Raw genomic sequence first — 19592 nt, 5'->3', positions numbered from 1 at the left:
TTTAGTGAATATGAGAGTATTTTTACGATTTAGGGCAGAATCACATTGACAGTAAAATGCTCACCGTCACAGTCAAAGCCCTCACCGTATTTCGTTGATTTATGCATTTTTATTGCAATTCTTACACAAATTTTCCATTACAATATTACCTTGTGTCATACTCGGTGGCACTAGGTGAAAATAGTATAAGAAAATTGAATAAATAAAGCGAAAATGCGATAAACGGTAAGCAAAAAAATACTGTAGGATTTTTTTGCTACAGTTTTTCGTACAGTTTTTTTGCTCACCGTTTATCGCATTTTCGCTTTATTTATTCAATTTTCTTATACTATTTTCACCTAGTGCCACCGAGTATGAGATAATGTAACACAGTAATTGAGAATTTGCGTAAGAATTGCAATGAAAATGCGTAAATTAAGGAAATACGGTGAGGGCTTTGACGGTGACGGTGAGCATTTTACTGTCAATGTGATTCTGCCCTTACACTTAAGTTTCGAATTTAAGTGAAACGCTCCTCAGAGTGCATTTACTTCACATTATAATCTTCGATGAACACATTAAAACGGGAAAAATGTCAACAATTTTGTAAACAATTGTAAGGGATTAGAAAGAAACGTAAATGTGCGAAAGCGGCAAATTCTTGCATTTCCAGTTTCCAGCAATGTGTAAACGTTCCCTACAAAAAAATATCTCCACAAGGAAATATCACATTATTGGGATTTCCGCAGATAAATTTCACAAGATTTTCAATGATATTTTTCGCAGAAGTCTCCAAAAGTATAGCTCTAATACCCAGAACATCCATAATACACTCTTCAAAACTACAGAACCCGTAATTTCGACCCCTCACTCACACGACCAGTAGGGGAATTCTGTAATGATATGACAGTGCCAAATGACAAATTATTGAGGTAAATTCAGGAACAGGATATCATTAAAGCCCGATAAGCATGGAATGGCCATTGGAGAGGAACACTATGAAGCTCTTAGTAACTGATTAAATCTGGATTTTGATATTCCTTTTTCGTACTTATCAGATGAAAATTGTTAAACTTGTCATATGATATTGTCATACTGTTACAGAATTTCCCTACAGAACTTCACTCATTCCCCCTCCACGAATATATTCCGACTATATTCTTTCCATTCCTAATAGATTAAAAATGACAGGTGATTTTCAAATTCTGTCCGTTGCGATTCAAAAAACCGACTTTTACAAAGTTTCCTTCATGAGAATTCGAGAAGTGCGGAAATTTCCGTTTTGAAGGGGCGAGATTTCTCAAGAAGATCCCTTGGAATTCTCACAGCCTATGTCGCCCTAACTGATCCCCTTGGAACATTTCAGTGAATAAATTTAAGCTAGAATTGTTTGGGCTTTCCCATTAGGAATTTCTATTTTATCATTGAAAATTTTAACTTAAGGTTCCCCAAGGATTGGTCCTAATGAATTCAGTTAGAATTCGAAACTTCACATGTGTAAAATAGAAGGTTCCTAATATGAGGTCTACAATAAATCCTCTTGAAAATGTCAGCCTATAGCTCCCTAAGGAATGTCAACTATTTAAATAAGAAATAAAGCCATATTAACTACTTTGCGAAATCACAGCACTGAGTAATACTATTTGCCATTTGACGAGTGATATTTTCCCTCAAGTATACCCAGTATGGAAAAGATTATTTATAGGGACACTGGAAGTCACTGGAAGAGCCCATTTTGGTGCGTCATATTTTAGTCGTGGGCGAGTAATCTCAGAGTTATTACGACACCAAGTGACTTTCGTAATAACCTTCATATTATTCCCAATTTTCCGTCATTTGACGCTCTGACGACCATCATAGAACCCATTTTGGAATCTAGAATACATACATCCAACGGTAATCTTCCTCAAAATTGCCATTTGGGAGGTCTTTAGAGAAAAGGATTTGGTGGTTTAGGTCAAAAATAGGGCAGAGGGAAAAGAATTTGCGTGAAAAAATTATGTTTTTTTTTTTGTTAGTTCTTAAGTTCTTGGGTACTTACAGTTATAAAAGAGGTGAAGTCCTTAAAGAAAAGTAAAAAACACTCGTGAGGTTAAGTTCAAGCCTCATCGAGTGTGAGAACTTTCCAGCGGCTTCCAGTGCCGCTGTGACACTCACAGAATTGTCATATGGCAGACAAAATATTAATTCACAGTGCAATTATTTTGCAAAGTAGTGAGAATTTTCGAGTGTTTTTCAGTAATTATAATAGTGGAAATCGTTACTTTAAAATGTCTGTTAACAGTTTGAAAGCAGGGGGTCCTCTACCAAACTGTTTTCAATTTTTAATTCCTAATCAATCAGTCAAATAAATTTCAACAATTTAAATTAAATATCTTGTTAATTTTTTATGTGAGATTTTCACAATCGAGATAAAAAATTGTTAATAACATTTCACCAATTAATTCTTGGGTGTTAATATAGAATGGAGTAATGGGGAGTGCATAATGAGCCTAAATAAGTAGCCTGGATGCAGCGGAACGGATAAAGGTTTAATCCGATCCATAGACAAATCTTCCAAAACTTAGGGGAATGGAGGAATGGTTCGCGCACAGTGTACCTTCAAACGATGCGAATTTCCACTTCGTTACGTTCGGTAAAATTGCATACCTCCAGGAGTCTTTGGAATAGCATAGGAAAACGCCGTGATGTATGCAACTTTTTTCGGTACCATTTTTTCAGCTTATTTTCAGAGCCAACGGTTCATAAGAAGTGCATTTCAAATATGCCGCTTGAAAAAGATTTGCATATATTTAAGGGAATTTTAAAAATGATTTTTATAAATTATCTCCCAGTAGTAGGCAATTTATATCAAATTCTTTCATTGCGTTTTCTCTTAAGCCGGAACTCCCTGTATCTTATGGCTAAGAAATGACGAACGAGCTCTATGCAAATAAAAAGGAAATTCACATCGTTGAATGATGTGAACCTGGCATGTGCGAACCATGCCTACATGCGAACGATGTGAACTGTGTGCGAACCATGCCTACATTCCCCTAATCATTCAACCGAGAACTTCAAACAATATAAATAAATATTTATTCAATTTTTGATAAGGTTTTGGTCTTAATCGATTTAACAGTTTTTTAAGAAATTTGTAGCAATATTATGTTACACAACTTAATAGTTTTTCCCGCGAGTGGCGCTGTAAACTCCTCTTAATTTTTAATTCTCAATTACTTAATACAGAAATCGGAACAAAGTTAATAAATATTTGTCCAAATTTATTTAGAAAATGATTTTTCTCAACTAGCTTATATTTTTGTTAGTAAATTTTAAGAAATAGTTTAAAAACGGTATTATGTGCAAAAAAACCAAAAGCATAGGGTAAGTGTGCCAAATTTCGGCACAGTTGCATACAAGCGCCAAAGTCTCTAGTTTTGTTATGCCTTGTTAAGGAGTTTTGCTTGGAACCTTGCAGAAAGTTTATCGTCTTTATTTTCCCTAAAATCATTCTTAATTTCTTAATTTCTTAATGCATTTTAAAATGAATAAAAATGTAGATATAGCATTGATGGCATATTCCGGCCACCTTGACTTTCGTAGTTCCTTGTCCTTCCGGAATTCTTCCAATGCCCTTTTCAGATGATCTTGCTCGTCGAAGCGATATTTTTTGTTATTTTTTGCATTGTATAATCTCTAGAGTAAGCAAAAACTAAAAACTCATAAAAATTTGAGAAATAAAAAAATGTGGCCGGAATTGCAAGCTGGTCGGAATTTGGTACACTTACCCTACTAATTTTATTTCACGTAAATATTATAATTTTCTTGTATTTCATTCAAATTTGTCAAATTAAATGGTCAATTACGTTTGAAACGAATATAAAGGTTTTATAACATTGCAATATTTTCTATAAGACACTAGATGGCGCTAGGAGCTAGGAGTGGTATATATTGTATAAAATAAGTAATCAAAGTGAATGTAGGTCAAAAAATTAGAAATAAATCAAATTTTTAGGTAATTTTAATCAACCAAGCCTTAATTTTGGCAATGTCTCTTTTGTGAGTAGCCCCTTATTGAAATAATAAAACTTAGAGCACGTACACAAGATAAAATGTATACAATATTTTTTGGCCACATACCGCCACATTGAGGAAGACTCTGCTGTATCAAACAATTTTCTATTTACCAACAAACATAAACATTGCACACAAAAGTTCACAAAAAACGCCAAAAGTTAATTTCACCCTCGAAATGTGTGAATTATAAAACTCCTTTTGGTCAATTTAATTTCCCTCAGTAATTCAATTACAGTTCGGTGATTTTTCTCTCAGTTATGTTTATGCTATTCAAAAAAAAATACCATGGGGAGAGGGATAAAAATTGCAGCAATTTTTGCAATTAAACACTGTCTTGCTCAAGTGAAAAAATTGGTAAATTCCTGGTTTAATTGGTTCATTCCTCTCGAAGGAATTTCACCAACCACATAATTATGTTCTTTTTTTATTAAATCGTTGTTGTAATTTAATTATTTTTAATTATTTATTAGGATTTTTTCAAAATTTTTCAGTTTAATATTTAATATAGTCACAATTTCAATTGTCACATTTTCTGCATCTAATTAATAAATTTAAATTAAAACGAAAACTGACCCCTTAATTAACCATGATTTGACTATTTTCTGCCAATTTTTTTGTTAGCTTTCAAAAACCATAAATCTCCCCTATTGCAACCAATAAAATATATCATCATCATTTGCAGTGCAATTGTGGTCAATTGAAATGGCAAATCGTCAGTTAAATCAGCATTTATCGTAACTTCATTTTTGTGATTTTGAGATATATACATATTTGGAATCAGCGTAATTTTGTTTATTAAACGCACTTGTGAAAAAGAAACTTTCATAAGCCCAATAAAAATTATTTTAAACAAAAATTATCGTAAGTGCCCTTAATTAAGAAAAAATTATCAGAATTTGTCGTAACTTCCATTTTTGGGGAAGTTACGACAAATTTCCATACAAAATTTTCAATAATCAGCATTTGCCGTAACTTCTTTTGCTTACTTGCGTGGCTTGTAATTTGCAGCAAAATTGCAGTATTTCTCAATAAAACGTTTATAAACTCTTCCAAATATCGAAAGACAGTGCGAATAGTGTAACATGAAATCATTTTAATTCAATATTTGCGAGAAAAAAGTGAGAAAAAATCCCTGCTCATCTGTCATTTATTCAAAACAAAACAAGCGACGTGGCGCACAAAATTTATTCAATAAAACTTATGAAATAAAACCTTTAGGGACAGGGATAACAGTATTATTGACTAATTTAGTCAAATAAAGGCGCTTATTATCACTAGAATAATTCAAATTGATATAATGAAATTTATAAAATTGTCGTAACTTCCAGAATCTCCATACATTGGAAGTTACGGCTTTATAAACGATGGAAGTTACGATAAAATATTATTGTGTTTCTTCTAACATATTTCTCAATATTGCAGCTTTTAAATAATTTTATAAAGATTTTCTCGAGTTAACTTACAGTTTATTAGTGTCACTTTTATTATTTTGACTCAAAAGTATCGCATTCGGGGCTCATTTTTAAGAAAAATAATGCTGAACTGAAAATTTCGTCTCCTGAAAAGTTATCAAAAGGAAGTTACGACAAATGCTGATTTAACTGACGAAATGGAAAAATTGGTATTAAAACCGCAATCAAATAAGGTAGATAAATTTGCATTGGAGATAGTTTATTCATAATTTTATTCACTCCACTAAAATACTGATAGGGGAAAGTGGGGCCGTTGGCATCAAAAAAATATTTTTTTAGGCATATTTTGTATGCAAATCTTTAAACGCGAATATCTCCTAAACTAGAAGAGATAGACCCCCCAAAGTTGGCATCAAAAAAAAATTTTTTAGGCATATTTTGTATGCAAATCTTTAAAGGCGAATATCTCCTAAACTAGAAGAGATAGACCCCCCAAAGTTGGCATCAAAAAAAAATTTTTAGGCATATTTTGTATGCAAATCTTTAAAGGCGAATATCTCCTAAACTAGAAGAGATAGACCCCCCAAAGTTGGCATCAAAAAAAATTTTTTTAGGCATATTTTGTATGCAAATCTTTAAAGGCGAATATCTCCTAAACTAGAAGAGATAGACCCCCCAAAGTTGGCATCAAAAAAAAATTTTTAGGCATATTTTGTATGCAAATCTTTAAAGGCGAATATCTCCTAAACTAGAAGAGATAGACCCCCCAAAGTTGGCATCAAAAAAACTTTTTTAGGCATATTTTGTATGCAAATCTTTAAAGGCGAATATCTCCTAAACTAGAAGAGATAGACCCCCCAAAGTTGGCATCAAAAAAATATTTTTTTAGGCATATTTTGTATGCAAATCTTTAAACGCGAATATCTCCTAAACTAGAAGAGATAGACCCCCCAAAGTTGGCATCAAAAAAAAATTTTTTAGGCATATTTTGTATGCAAATCTTTAAAGGCGAATATCTCCTAAACTAGAAGAGATAGACCCCCCAAAGTTGGCATCAAAAAAACTTTTTTAGGCATATTTTGTATGCAAATCTTTAAAGGCGAATATCTCCTAAACTAGAAGAGATAGACCCCCCAAAGTTGGCATCAAAAAAAAATTTTTAGGCATATTTTGTATGCAAATCTTTAAAGGCGAATATCTCCTAAACTAGAAGAGATAGACCCCCCAAAGTTGGCATCAAAAAAACTTTTTTAGGCATATTTTGTATGCAAATCTTTAAAGGCGAATATCTCCTAAACTAGAAGAGATAGACCCCCCAAAGTTGGCATTAAAAAATTTTTTTTTAGGCATATTTTGTATGTAAATCTTTAAACGCGAATATCTCCTAAACTAGAAGAGATAGACCCCTAAAAGTTGGCATCAAAAAAAAATTTTTAGGCATATTTTGTATGCAAATCTTTAAAGGCGAATATCTCCTAAACTAGAAGAGATAGACCCCCCAAAGTTGGCATCAAAAAAAAATTTTTAGGCATATTTTGTATGCAAATCTTTAAAGGCGAATATCTCCTAAACTAGAAGAGATAGACCCCCCAAAGTTGGCATCAAAAAAAAATTTTTAGGCATATTTTGTATGCAAATCTTTAAAGGCGAATATCTCCTAAACTAGAAGAGATAGACCCCCCAAAGTTGGCATCAAAAAAAAATTTTTAGGCATATTTTGTATGCAAATCTTTAAAGGCGAATATCTCCTAAACTAGAAGAGATAGACCCCCCAAAGTTGGCATCAAAAAAACTTTTTTAGGCATATTTTGTATGCAAATCTTTAAAGGCGAATATCTCCTAAACTAGAAGAGATAGACCCCCCAAAGTTGGCATCAAAAAAAAATTTTTAGGCATATTTTGTATGCAAATCTTTAAAGGCGAATATCTCCTAAACTAGAAGAGATAGACCCCCCAAAGTTGGCATCAAAAAAATTTTTTTAGGCATATTTTGTATGCAAATCTTTAAAGGCGAATATCTCCTAAACTAGAAGAGATAGACCCCCCAAAGTTGGCATCAAAAAAATTTTTTTAGGCATATTTTGTATGCAAATCTTTAAAGGCGAATATCTCCTAAACTAGAAGAGATAGACCCCCCAAAGTTGGCATCAAAAAAACTTTTTTAGGCATATTTTGTATGCAAATCTTTAAAGGCGAATATCTCCTAAACTAGAAGAGATAGACCCCCCAAAGTTGGCATCAAAAAAAATTTTTTTAGGCATATTTTGTATGCAAATCTTTAAAGGCGAATATCTCCTAAACTAGAAGAGATAGACCCCCCAAAGTTGGCATTAAAAAAATTTTTTTTAGGCATATTTTGTATGTAAATCTTTAAACGCGAATATCTCCTAAACTAGAAGAGATAGACCCCTAAAAGTTGGCATCAAAAAAAAATTTTTAGGCATATTTTGTATGCAAATCTTTAAAGGCGAATATCTCCTAAACTAGAAGAGATAGACCCCTCAAAGTTGGCATCAAAAAAATATTTTTTAGGCATATTTTGTATGCAAATCTTTAAACGCGAATATCTCCTAAACTAGAAGAGATAGACCCCCCAAAGTTGGCATCAAAAAAAAATATTTTCTAGGCATATTTTGTATGCAAATCTTTAAAGGCGAATATCTCGTAAACTAGAAGAGATAGACCCCCCAAAGTTGGCATCAAAAAAAAAAATTTTTAGGCATATTTTGTATGGAAATCTTTAAACGTCTTTAATCGTGGTCTCTTTAATCTTTAACCTTTAAAAATCTTTAAAGGAAATGTGGAGATTTTGTGCAAGCTATTAGAATATATGGTCATGGGTTAGATTCGTTTAGAAAAAATAGAATAAATTAGATTTTTACGAAGCTGCAAAATTACGAAGCTGCAAAGGTTGACCCTATGTGGCACTGGTCAAAATGGAAAATTCTCAATTTCTAGTGAAAATTCTCACTTAAAATCAACTAAGAATTTCAAAGAGTATTTTTTAGAAATAACCAATTTTGTAAGGGTATCATTAAAACGTTTGAGCAGACTTCTGTTCGCTTTTATATAATCCCAAGAAATGTTGTGTTTGTGCACAGAGAGGCGAAAATCATAACCAGTGATTCCCAATCCACAGACTTAACCCAAATAGAGACAGGAAAAATTCCTACCTCCTCCCAGACTTGAACTGGAGGCCTTTCCTTGTCTTTGCCACTGATCTCAACCAATTGCCTTGTGCACTTCAACTCGTTTTCGACTCACTACGAGCATTAAGAAACGGTGTCATGGTATCATACAGCTAATGAATTTGAGCAATCAACAAAGTCTTCTCCACATTCTGCTTGTTTCCTTTCAAAATCATTTTAATTATTTCAACAAAATGTGTAGGAAAACTCAACAAGATAATCAATTACCGCGATTTTCGGTTGTAAAAACGAAAATGTGTTATAAATTCTTTTGTTTCACGCAAAAAAGAACTGGTGAACTCTATCAAAAATTCATATTATTCTGTAGTAATCCATCATGAAGTGTAGTTTAGTGTTGGGCAAAATGAGAAATTGACTTCATTAGCTGAGGTTATCTCAGGTGTGACTGTCAAGACAGGTAGCGTAATCAAGAAAATTGTGTGTAGGAAGTTTATTATTGTGCGGAGGAAGACGCTAAAAATGTGATATGGGAGATGTTTTTTTTCTTATCTCACTTTCACTAATTCCCAGAGAGACAGACCTTAAGTTTGTGTCCGTCTTGGGAGAACAAAGAAAAGCCACCGGAGCTTTTATTGCCCACTGAAAATTCATTGGGAATCCTCATCTCTTGCTCCTGCACTTCCCTCACATGTCTTGTGCATATAATCACCGATGGTTCCTCTATTATATTCAGTTCAGACCATTTAGCATCTCACTTGCAATTTCTCTCCATTATGCTCGCACCCAGATGCACGAGAAAATACTCAAAATATCCATAATTGTGAAGCAATAGCTGTTGTGAGCATTATTACGTATTTATGTAATTTTTTTTTTGGTTTTATTTGGTCGAATGAAGGAGAGACCGCAGAAAACATTGAAATTCATTCACAAATCGTGAATTGTTTTGGTTCATAAAATGGTTTGTTTTGCAAAGACAAATACGTCGGCATAATATTGATCATGTATCGATGATGATCATATCAAGAATAAAATAGAAACTTACCACATCTTTCGTGGGTGGCTCCAGAAGAAGTCCCTCATATTTTTGCACGTCCAAAACTGCTGCTTTGGCACTGGAAGACTCCATTCTTGGTCACAATATCGTTCTACCGTGTTTGTATCGAGATACCTAAAGATATTTCGACATGTTTTAATATTTCTTTTTTTAGTAAATTCCCCACATTATTGTTGTTTGCATCAATTACTAATGTATCTGATTAATTTCTATTTTAAAATGTGTCAAGATCAATAATAATTTTTGTTTTGCAAATAGTAATTCAACATTGGATTTTTTTTAAAATATAAAATTTGTAAAAGGAAATATGAAATTGCAATATTTTTTCTTAGAAAGGAATCACTGAAAATCGTCATAAAAGGATAAAATAAAATTTACAAAAAAAAACTAGGGTGAAACGAACACCTATTGACACTTTAAGAAATCGTGTCAGGACTGACATCCTATTCTGTACCATTTGGAATACGAAATTTAAATATCTATCCTTATCAGAAAACATCATATTTATTTACATTTTATTAGAGACTTTAAATAAATTTCAAAATTTTGACAAAAATGTTAAAAAGGGTTCCCTGTCAAAGAGGTGATCCTTCGACCCTATTTCATGTTACATCATTCTTTATAAAACAAAACTATTGGAAGATAATTACTGATAGTTCTATTCCAATGAAAATTGAACATATTTTAACACTTTACTGTTCTCAAGTGCTACTGCATTATCGACTTTTCTTTATAATGGTTCTTGCCTTAACTGTTTACTTTACGGAAAAATAGATCTTGTTAAAACTTTGTCAAAAGAATGTTCTTTACCAATTTGACATCCTCAAAAGAACATCCTTTTCCCAAACTTTTCTTGTTCATTTGACAAGATCTTTTTTTGGAGTAGGGGACAGAGCGCTACTTTCAGATGACTCAAGCTTCGGACAACTCAATTTGTTTCGGTAATTTTAAAGCATTGGATTAGTTATTAAAATTTTATAATGAGTCAATATTATTACACTGGAAGAAACCCGAAAAAGTTAAAATAACATTCCGGAATTGTTAATTTTATCCTGCAGCATTGATCCGAAATCGGTGTAAATATTATGCTATTTAGGTGTAGTAGGGGTTAAAGTTACCCTTTTTCAAATTAACCCCTTAATTCTACCCTTAAAAAGGTGTAAAATTAACAGTAATAAATGTTGATATATTTTCACACCTAAAAAGTGTTAAAGTTATGAGGAAAAAAAGGTAATCGGACCCCAGTTTTTTTTTCTCAGTGAGAAATAGATTGAAAAACTGAGTTGTTCTAAATTTGAGTTGTTCGAAGCTAGGGCTACGCTCCCCTATCAATTAACTAAATCATATTAAATCATCGCAATTGATTTCTACACTGATTTCCCGTACTATGTCTTAGTTTTAAATATAAATTCAAGTTAATTTCTTCACAAAAATAGAATAGTTCTGTATAACAAATTTATGGCAGGAGGAAAAGCTCAAATTTTCACATTTCGACTGATGGTCTTTTTGGGATAATTGAGAAATATTTTTGTGTACCTTGTTCTAAGATACGGTTAAGGGAATATCTATTAGCATTTTGAGAACTTGTGTCATAACCTATCGGTACGCTAAATGGTCCCATAAGGAATATGAAATTTGAACATATATCCTAATACAAAGAAGAATTAAAAGTCATTTAAGTAATTCAACTCTTCTAGAACAACATTTCAAATTGATACGAGGAAGATCGTTCAGTTGAATGATTATTTAGGTTTTCCTTTTTAATACCTAGACCTAGAAGATTTTCACAATGATTTTTTAAGAATTTTTTACCACCATATTGAAAAAAATGAAAAAAAGTTTAGAAGAGATATCGTCAGTTAAATCAGCATTTGTCGTAACTTCCTTTTGACGACTTTTCAGGAGACGGAATTATCAGTTCAGCTTTATTTTTACTTTTGAGTCAAAATAATAAAAGTGGCACAATTAAACTGTAAGTTAACTCGAAAAAATCTTTATAAAATAATTCAAAAGCTGAAATATTGAGATATATGTTAGAAGAAACACAATAATATTTTATTGTAACTTCCATCGTATATAAAGCCGTAACTTCCAATGTATGGAAATCTTGGAAGTTACGACAATGTTCTAAAATGCATTATATCAATTTGAATTATTACAGTGATAATAAGCGCCTTTATTTGACTAAATTAGTCAATTAAACTGTTATCCCTGTCACTAAAAGCTTTTATTTCGTAACTTTTATTGAACAAATTTTGTGCGCCACGTGTAGCTTGTTTTGTTTTGAATTAATGACAGATGTATGGGGATTTTTTCTCACTTTTTTCTCGCAAATATTGAATTAAAATGATTAAATATCGCATGATTACCACTGTCTTTCGATATTTGGAAGAGTTTGTAAACGTTTTATTGAGAAATATTGCAATTTTGCTGCAAATTACAAGCCACGCAAGTGAGCAAAAGAAGTTACGGCAAATGCTGATTATTGAAAATTTTGTATGGAAATTTATTGTAACTTCCCCAAAAATGAAAGTTACGACAAATTCTGATAAATTTTTCTTAATTAAGGGCTCTTACGATAAATTTTGTTTAAAATAATTTTTATTGGGCTTATAAAAGTTTCTTTTTCTCAAGTGCGTTTAATAAATAAAATTACGCTGATTCCAAATACGTATATATCTCAAAATCGCAAAAATGAAGTTACGACAAATGCTGATTTAACTGAGGATATGTACTGAACTGACCTATGACCTAAGTGGATATATGGATTAATGTATAAATATAATCAAAATATGATTAAGATACATTCCCATCAGTTTCCCGCTAAAGGCCTCTACACATTGGCAGCAATTCTCGTTAAATTGCAGTGCAGACAATTTTCTTCAAGGAAGCCATTTTTGACAAAAATTGCTTCCAATGTGCAGATGTCTTAAGCCTCTTTTTGACTTAATTCTTGTCTCTCTAAAGAGCATTTGTATCGCAACTAATGAATCCTTTAATTTCTCCATTAAAACCTAAATTTTTCAATCTTAATGGCTCCGGCACACCTTTATGACAAATTTGATTGAGCTAAATTGAATTTAGAGTGATTTTTAAGAGAAGAAGAAGAATGCGAAAGAATGAGATAGTGAACTACAAAACGTGTGACGAGGAAGAAGATTCGAATATTGACTTCATGAAATTTTCCTGATCTAAAAGTATGCCGGAGCCATAAGAACCAATTCACATTCTTCATTGAAGTTCTCAAATTCTAAATTATATAATTTCTTTAAGATGAGGTTCATCGTAATGATCTTCACATAGTTTTCTGGGAAATTTGAATGGAAAATTCTTAAAGGCTTTCTTTCTTTAATTTCTTTAACTTTTTAAAACTTAAATTAGAGTGAAAACTGTGAAGTAAATTCTTTATTTAAAAAACAAAATTAAATATTGATGTATTGAAATATTAAAAAAAAATTATCATATGAAGCTTCTAAAATCGAACAATAAATTTAACAATTGAACAAATAATAACATTTAATAACATTTCTTTCATATTTTATATCGTCAAATAAAAATGTCAGTGTTCCGTGCAAAGTGGCGTATTTTGTATATTTTCCTCTAAACCTAAAAAATAGAGAAAGTTTTCAGGCTTCCGCACACACTATGGCTTCGAATCCTTTACATTTTTCCTACAAGACATTTAGTGAATCTGATCTGTCTATGACATAGTTAATCCTAAATCACACATTTCCTAAATAAAAAAGGTCAGATTTATTAAAGGAGCATTGAAAAAATATGAAATATTCGAAGCCTTGAAAGCCTTCCTGTACTTTAGTTTAAGTTTGATTAAAGAAGTTTGAGCATAAAATGTCTTTCTCAAGATTAGTCAAAAATCAGATACGACGAAATGTGATGCAAACGACGACATTCCCAAGAGATCAAGGAAGAATATGGGCAAAAAATAAGGTAAGCAGTGTGGTGCAAAATAAACGCCTACAGTTAGACAAAATTTATAATATATGATCTCCGAGTGATCTTGGATCGTGATCTCATGTGATCGTTGGAATTTTAACTATTCATGCAGATTTTTTTTTTATTAACACCAAAATTCACGAGGGTTTTTCAACTTCAACACTTTTTCTCACTTTTCATTTTCACTCTCAGGTCTCTGGGCATTCTTTTTCGCCTGATCTTGTAGCGATATTATTTACGATCTTGCAATATTCCTCAAGAGCACTAGACACATTTGAGTTGTTCCAAGAGCGAGAAACCCCTCATTAATTGCACATATGTTTGTACAACGTGTTAAATCACAAATCTTTTAGGTCTTTTTAGCATGACAAAGATACATACAATTTCCCGCCACATTCAATTAATAACAAACGATGCAATTGTAACACGCATGAGGATCAATAAAACTCAGGTAGTTTAACATGAAAATGTGCTTCGTAAAAAAAAGAGCCAACACTTAATATTGTGATGAAATTGAGCTTGATTTGAGTTGCACAAATTGGACATTATAAAACTGACCGGGTGCTTAATTGAACAACATATAATTGCAGTTTTTTTTAAAAACATTCGTCCACAAGGTATTATAGAATAGAGGCCTTAAGTGAGATGGTTACAATATTGTCCTTGTTTACCCTCCATATTAGGTGCTAAAATGTTGACTGTTTTCTTTAATTTCTCGATCTCTCCCTCTCGCTCTATCACTGTGGTTCGGATGGTGTAAAAATTCAGAGAAAAGATACAGTGGATGGCAAAATAATCTGAATGATACTTGGCGAAAAAAAAATAAACAAAAAGCATCGAAATAAATTTAAAAAGAGAACTTTGATTTTGCGTAAATTTTCAATCTGTTTCATTAAGCTTCTAGTTTTTAGTTTATTATGCCTCCGGCACACCTTTTAGGTCAGGACAATTTCATGAAGTAGAAATTCGGATCCCTTTCTATCTCACATGTTTTAAATATGTCTATTTCATTCTCTCGCACTCTTCTTCTTCTCTCAAACATCATTCCAAATTCAATTTAGCTCAACCGATTTTGTTATGCGAAAGAATGAGATAGTTATATGCAAAACATGTGAGAAAGAAAAGGTTTCGAATTTCGATTTCATAAAGTTTTCCTGATTTAAAAGGTGTGCCGGAGCCATTAATTTATTTTTTCACAACTCAACAAATCAATTCAATTATTATTTTTTGAATAAGGACTGAAATATTGATCAACAAAACCCAGAGGAATACACTTAGATCAAACTTAGAGATTTGGCAATAAACAGATAGAAGATAGAAAGGATTTTGCTGAGACTTAGCTTATTATCTAGCGGTGTGTGTCTTGGCTAATATTTTGCATTTAAAGGTCTCTATTGAGCCCAATCAGAAGTAGATTTTGATTCTCCAATAGTGTCTTGGATAAAAGGTAAATTGAACTCTATTTGCACAAAAAGTCGTTGATGTTCGAAGAATTCAAATTCAATTTCGAATTTCCATACTAAATTTTCGAACAAGGTGGGGAAAATTTATCAAATGTCATACGAGAAAGCTGGCAAGAGTTACTCAGTGATTATGGAGTGATTAAATACTGAGACAAGAACAGTAAACGTCGTTGTTCTGTTTTTTTTTTCCTCACAACAAAGTGAAGACCGTCACATTTTGACACTTGAGCACTTCAAAATTCGAACAGGATGTAATTTTCGCCACCTTGCGAAAGTATTAAAAAGTAAGAAAGTCTCTTTTTTGGATCTTCAAATAGATTTTCGAATTTTTCAAAATATACTTCTGTACGGAAAGATTCATTCTTATCATTCACAAGTGGATCTTGAAAAACTCGAAGATCTGTTTGAAGATCCAAAAAAGAGACATTCTTACTTCTTGATACTTTTCCAAGGTGGCTGAAGTACATCCTGTTCGAATTTCGAAGTGTTCAAGTGTCAAAATTTGTTGGTCTTCACTTTGTTTTGAGAAAAAAACACAAAACAACGACGTTTATTGTTTCTGTTCTATTATGTAATCACTCCGTAATCACTGAGTAACTCTTTTGCCAGCTTTCTAGTATGACATTTGATATACCCATCTTATTCGAAAATTTAGTACGAAAATTCGAAATTGAATTCGAGTTCTTCGAACAGCAACGACTTTTTGTGCAAATAGAATTCCATTTATTTTTTATCCAAGACACTATTGGAGAATCAAATTCTACTTGTGTTTGTACCCATTGGGAGAAATTTTCATCAAAAATGCTTTTTTGATACATTCGGCTTTTCGTTATTCGACTGATGTGGGGACAAAATGACATTTATGTTTTTTAAATCTTGTCAATGGTTTTTATATTTTGTACTGTGTGAATTTGTTTTCTGTCGAAAAACAAGAAAATTTTCTTCGTAGTACGTTTTCGTTTCATTTTGTATCACGAATGTTTGTCAAAAACTGTGATAAAATAAAAATAACACATTACAGTTCCCGATTTGTAATTCGGACGATTGGGAGACAATATGATAGATGCCTGCTTCGTAATCCGGAAATTCGGATGGATTTTTTAATCTCGCAAATATAATACAAGTTTTTATTGTAGAATTAGAATAAAAGTTTTAAAAAAGGTTAAAAAGAAATAATTAGATAATTCTACGCTATTATACTTCATTTATTAAACAAACACATCACAGGATAATTCATTTTCATTACTGAACGCACATGCATCATAACTTCAAAATTATTTTCAATGTAACCGTCGATAACTCGTCCGGATTACGCCGATCCGGATTAGAGAGCGAGCACTGTAATTCATTTTGGGTAAACTGCATGTTTCGTAAAAAACATTCTGAATACATCAATCGCCAGTGTTTAGCAGCTGTCACCCGGATATCGAAGTGGCTGATAACGAAGAGCTGACTGTAAGGAAATTGCCCATTTCTCTATAGGTGGAAACGTCAAAATTCTGTCAAAAATGAAATTTTTGACGAAAATTGCTCCCAACATGAAGACATCATTATACCCCGAGCATTCATATCTTGAGTTTGATACTCCAAAAGTGTCTTGGATGTTCGAAAAATTATATTCGAAAAGTTCAAACCTAATATCGAATTTTCAAACAAAACTTTCACACAAGAATTGGAAAATCAGCTTAAAAAATATAAAATACCACACTAAAAAACTGTTAAAAATGCTATTCAGTAATTTCAAGAGAGAATTATAAAGAATCAGGTATAGCAGAAACTTTGTTTGAGTACAACAAAAAAAAATGTGGACACAGGTTGACACTAGAGACACTTCGAAATTCGATCAGGAAGTACTTCAGCCGCCACGCGAATGAAACGAAAAGCAATAATGGTTTTTCTTTGGCTTTCGAAATCAATATTCGAATGCTTTTCCTTTTGAACAAACTCCAGCTGTAAGTGTTCAGACTATATATGCCAAAATTTTCTGTCAGAAAAAGGAGTATTATTCTATTTTTAGTAATAAAAAATTAGAAGAAAAATAAATAAAATTCATGATAAATAAAAACAAAAGTTATTGATATTTTTGCATTTTTTCAATAATTTTGATTGCTGACTTAATAATTAATATTTCAAAATTTGTGCAACTGTCAATTATTTCTGATTGTGACGTTTTTCTTCACCCTAACTAACTCAAAGGTAATCATTTACCATTTGAGAAGTTCGTATCAGAGCTTCAGTGTTTTTCTAAAGATTTTTGCTACAAAACTTCTTATTAGTAACACAATTAATCAGTTTTCTTTATTTAAAATTTGTTCTGATACATTATATTTGAATGTTTTTTTTTGAGTTTGACAATTTTTGACAGCTTTTTCTACTAAATGGCTTTGATCTAATTCTGCACAGAAATTTTGATACTGAATTTAGGTTTTCATTTAGAGTGAGAGTCGAGAGTACGTAAACGACAGAACACCAAAACCTTAAAAAAAAATAAAATTAAATTGATCGAAATGCTTTTTTTGCAGAATTAGGAATAATTTTATTGTGCTATTTTGTGATATTATTTTGATAATTTAATATGAACAAACACGGTTTTATATTTGCTATTCCATCATTCATTTACTCTTTAAACTTTATTACAACCTTCTACTTAATATAGTTCGTTCATTCTGTTTTGTAGCGGCATAATTGAACGGTTTTCTTTGAGCGAAAAAGCTTCAAAAAAGTTGATTAAGACTAAATTTGCAATTCCGGACAAACCTTTTTTGAAAGCTTGAATTTTAATAATCCAGTGATAATTTATTAATTACGCAATTCCAAAGTACTTTGAAGTTTATCATTGAATTGATAAACTTCAAAGTACTTCGAAAACTGTTTCGTCGTTAAAGGGTTAAGTCTACAAATTAATTAAATTAGCTACTCTTCAGTGGACAAACATCCCTACCCAAGAAGCAATTTTTTCTTAATACAGTCTTGTAGAATTCCTTAAGTAAGGCATTATAGAACCAAAAATCTTTTTATTTACTTATAACGCTCTTGGTTCCATAACTGAGATTACTATAAGTGGCGCACTCTTAAAGATCTTAAGAGCTTCTATAGGAATTTCAACAGAAAATTATCACTTTAAGTCCTTTAAAAGTGCACTAAAAGACTTTTTTAATACTTGGTTCTATAAGGCAGCTATTTTGCTTATTGGGTATAGTTTATGAATTCATACAGGTCTCATACTCTAAAGTCTTAATATCTAATTAAAAAACTTTACTGTTCGGTGGTGCCCCAGTTACCCCTAAATGAAGAAATCAAAAGAAAAGTCAAGAAAGGCTTATTTTTCGACCACTATCTGCGCCTTCAAATCATTGAAAATGTTCTGGCGCTAAAGGTATTAAAATCACATAAAGTTCCTCAATGGAATGTTGTTACGTTTAATAAATTTTTAAGGATTTAAGCATGGGAGTACTAAGATTTCTGCTATCCACTGTATGTGTACATTTTAGTATTTTCATCATACACCATCAAGAGTGTAACACAAGGTTAATTCACTGCAATATACTGAACAATTTTCCTTCTATATCCAATAAAGCACACAATTTATTTATATATTGTTTTGGATGGATGTTGTATTATTTAAAATGTTTAAAATGGATACACCATTGATTGCCAAGAGTATTCACACTCTGTATTGTGTCACATACAATAAACCATCACATGTTGTTATTTTAAAACAAATTGGAACTTGTGTCCAACTTCTTTGAATCTGTCCACTGTTATCTCCGCTGTTTTTCATTTACATATGACCAGAGGAGAAGTGAAGAAAAATAAAAATGTGTAATAGCACCTATGGAAAATGCAAATAATCTTACCGCGAGCCACTCTGCTGTATGACGTAATCCGCATTGAGAGAATAATAATCCAAGTTATGGGAAAAGAATTACTATTTAGACAGGTAATACACCAAAAAAAATTAAAACTGACGAGACTTAGAGATGTGACGGTGGTCAGAGGACAAGAAGAGCTAAGAAACTTTTGAGCTTCTTGTCTTTAGAGATCACCAGAGATGATCTTCTTCACTGGAACTTCGTTAATACACCTCAGAGACTAGACACAATCTCAATTGTTTTCACACAATTTTCTCGAGATGAATTGAGTGTAATAAGAAAAAGAAAAAAATGATTCTTCTTTGACCAACACTAAACACAATTGCTTCACTTGTACCTCCAGTCCCAGGATGAATCGATGATTGATCGTGGTGAGATAATTTAAACTTTTTTACACACGCGTTTTTACAACAAGATTTGGAAGCTACATATCTCTTCGTGAGATGGGATCTTGAGCAATTCCTCTTTTTGGGATGCTTCTCTAGTAGAGCCCCCAGGTGAGAAAAATTGACTATATATAATGCTGCCTTAGGAGAAGTTCTGCCGAGAGAGCGAGAAAAGGTGTTTGGAAATGTATGATGTTTACCGGACAAAAATCGCGTCACGACTATTCTCACATCCATTAGCCTATGTTGGATATTGGTATAATG

General features: G+C 32.1%; 1 protein-coding gene across 4 annotated transcripts in view; it reads right to left on the bottom strand.

Annotated features, from left to right (window-relative positions):
* LOC129806419 (uncharacterized) overlaps positions 1–19592 on the bottom strand; it is a 101840-nt gene extending 82248 nt beyond the window's left edge. For 2 of the 4 annotated variants that reach the window (XR_008752163.1, XM_055854998.1), the window contains exons 1-2: positions 18928–19592; positions 9642–9767 (exon numbers count right to left, since the gene is read on the bottom strand). Coding sequence is in view for 3 of the 4 variants with exons in the window: in XM_055854998.1 (XP_055710973.1) it covers positions 9642–9725 (84 nt within the window). In the remaining variant the exon portion in view is untranslated. Of the gene's footprint in view, positions 1–9641; positions 9768–13632; positions 14001–18927 lie in introns of those variants that run through there. The other 2 variants (XM_055855001.1, XM_055854999.1) reach the window with 2 other exon arrangements.

Source organism: Phlebotomus papatasi, chromosome 3 (assembly GCF_024763615.1).
Source record: "Phlebotomus papatasi isolate M1 chromosome 3, Ppap_2.1, whole genome shotgun sequence".
NCBI lineage: Eukaryota > Metazoa > Arthropoda > Insecta > Diptera > Psychodidae > Phlebotomus > Phlebotomus papatasi.
This window is presented reverse-complemented; position numbering and strand designations above follow the sequence as displayed.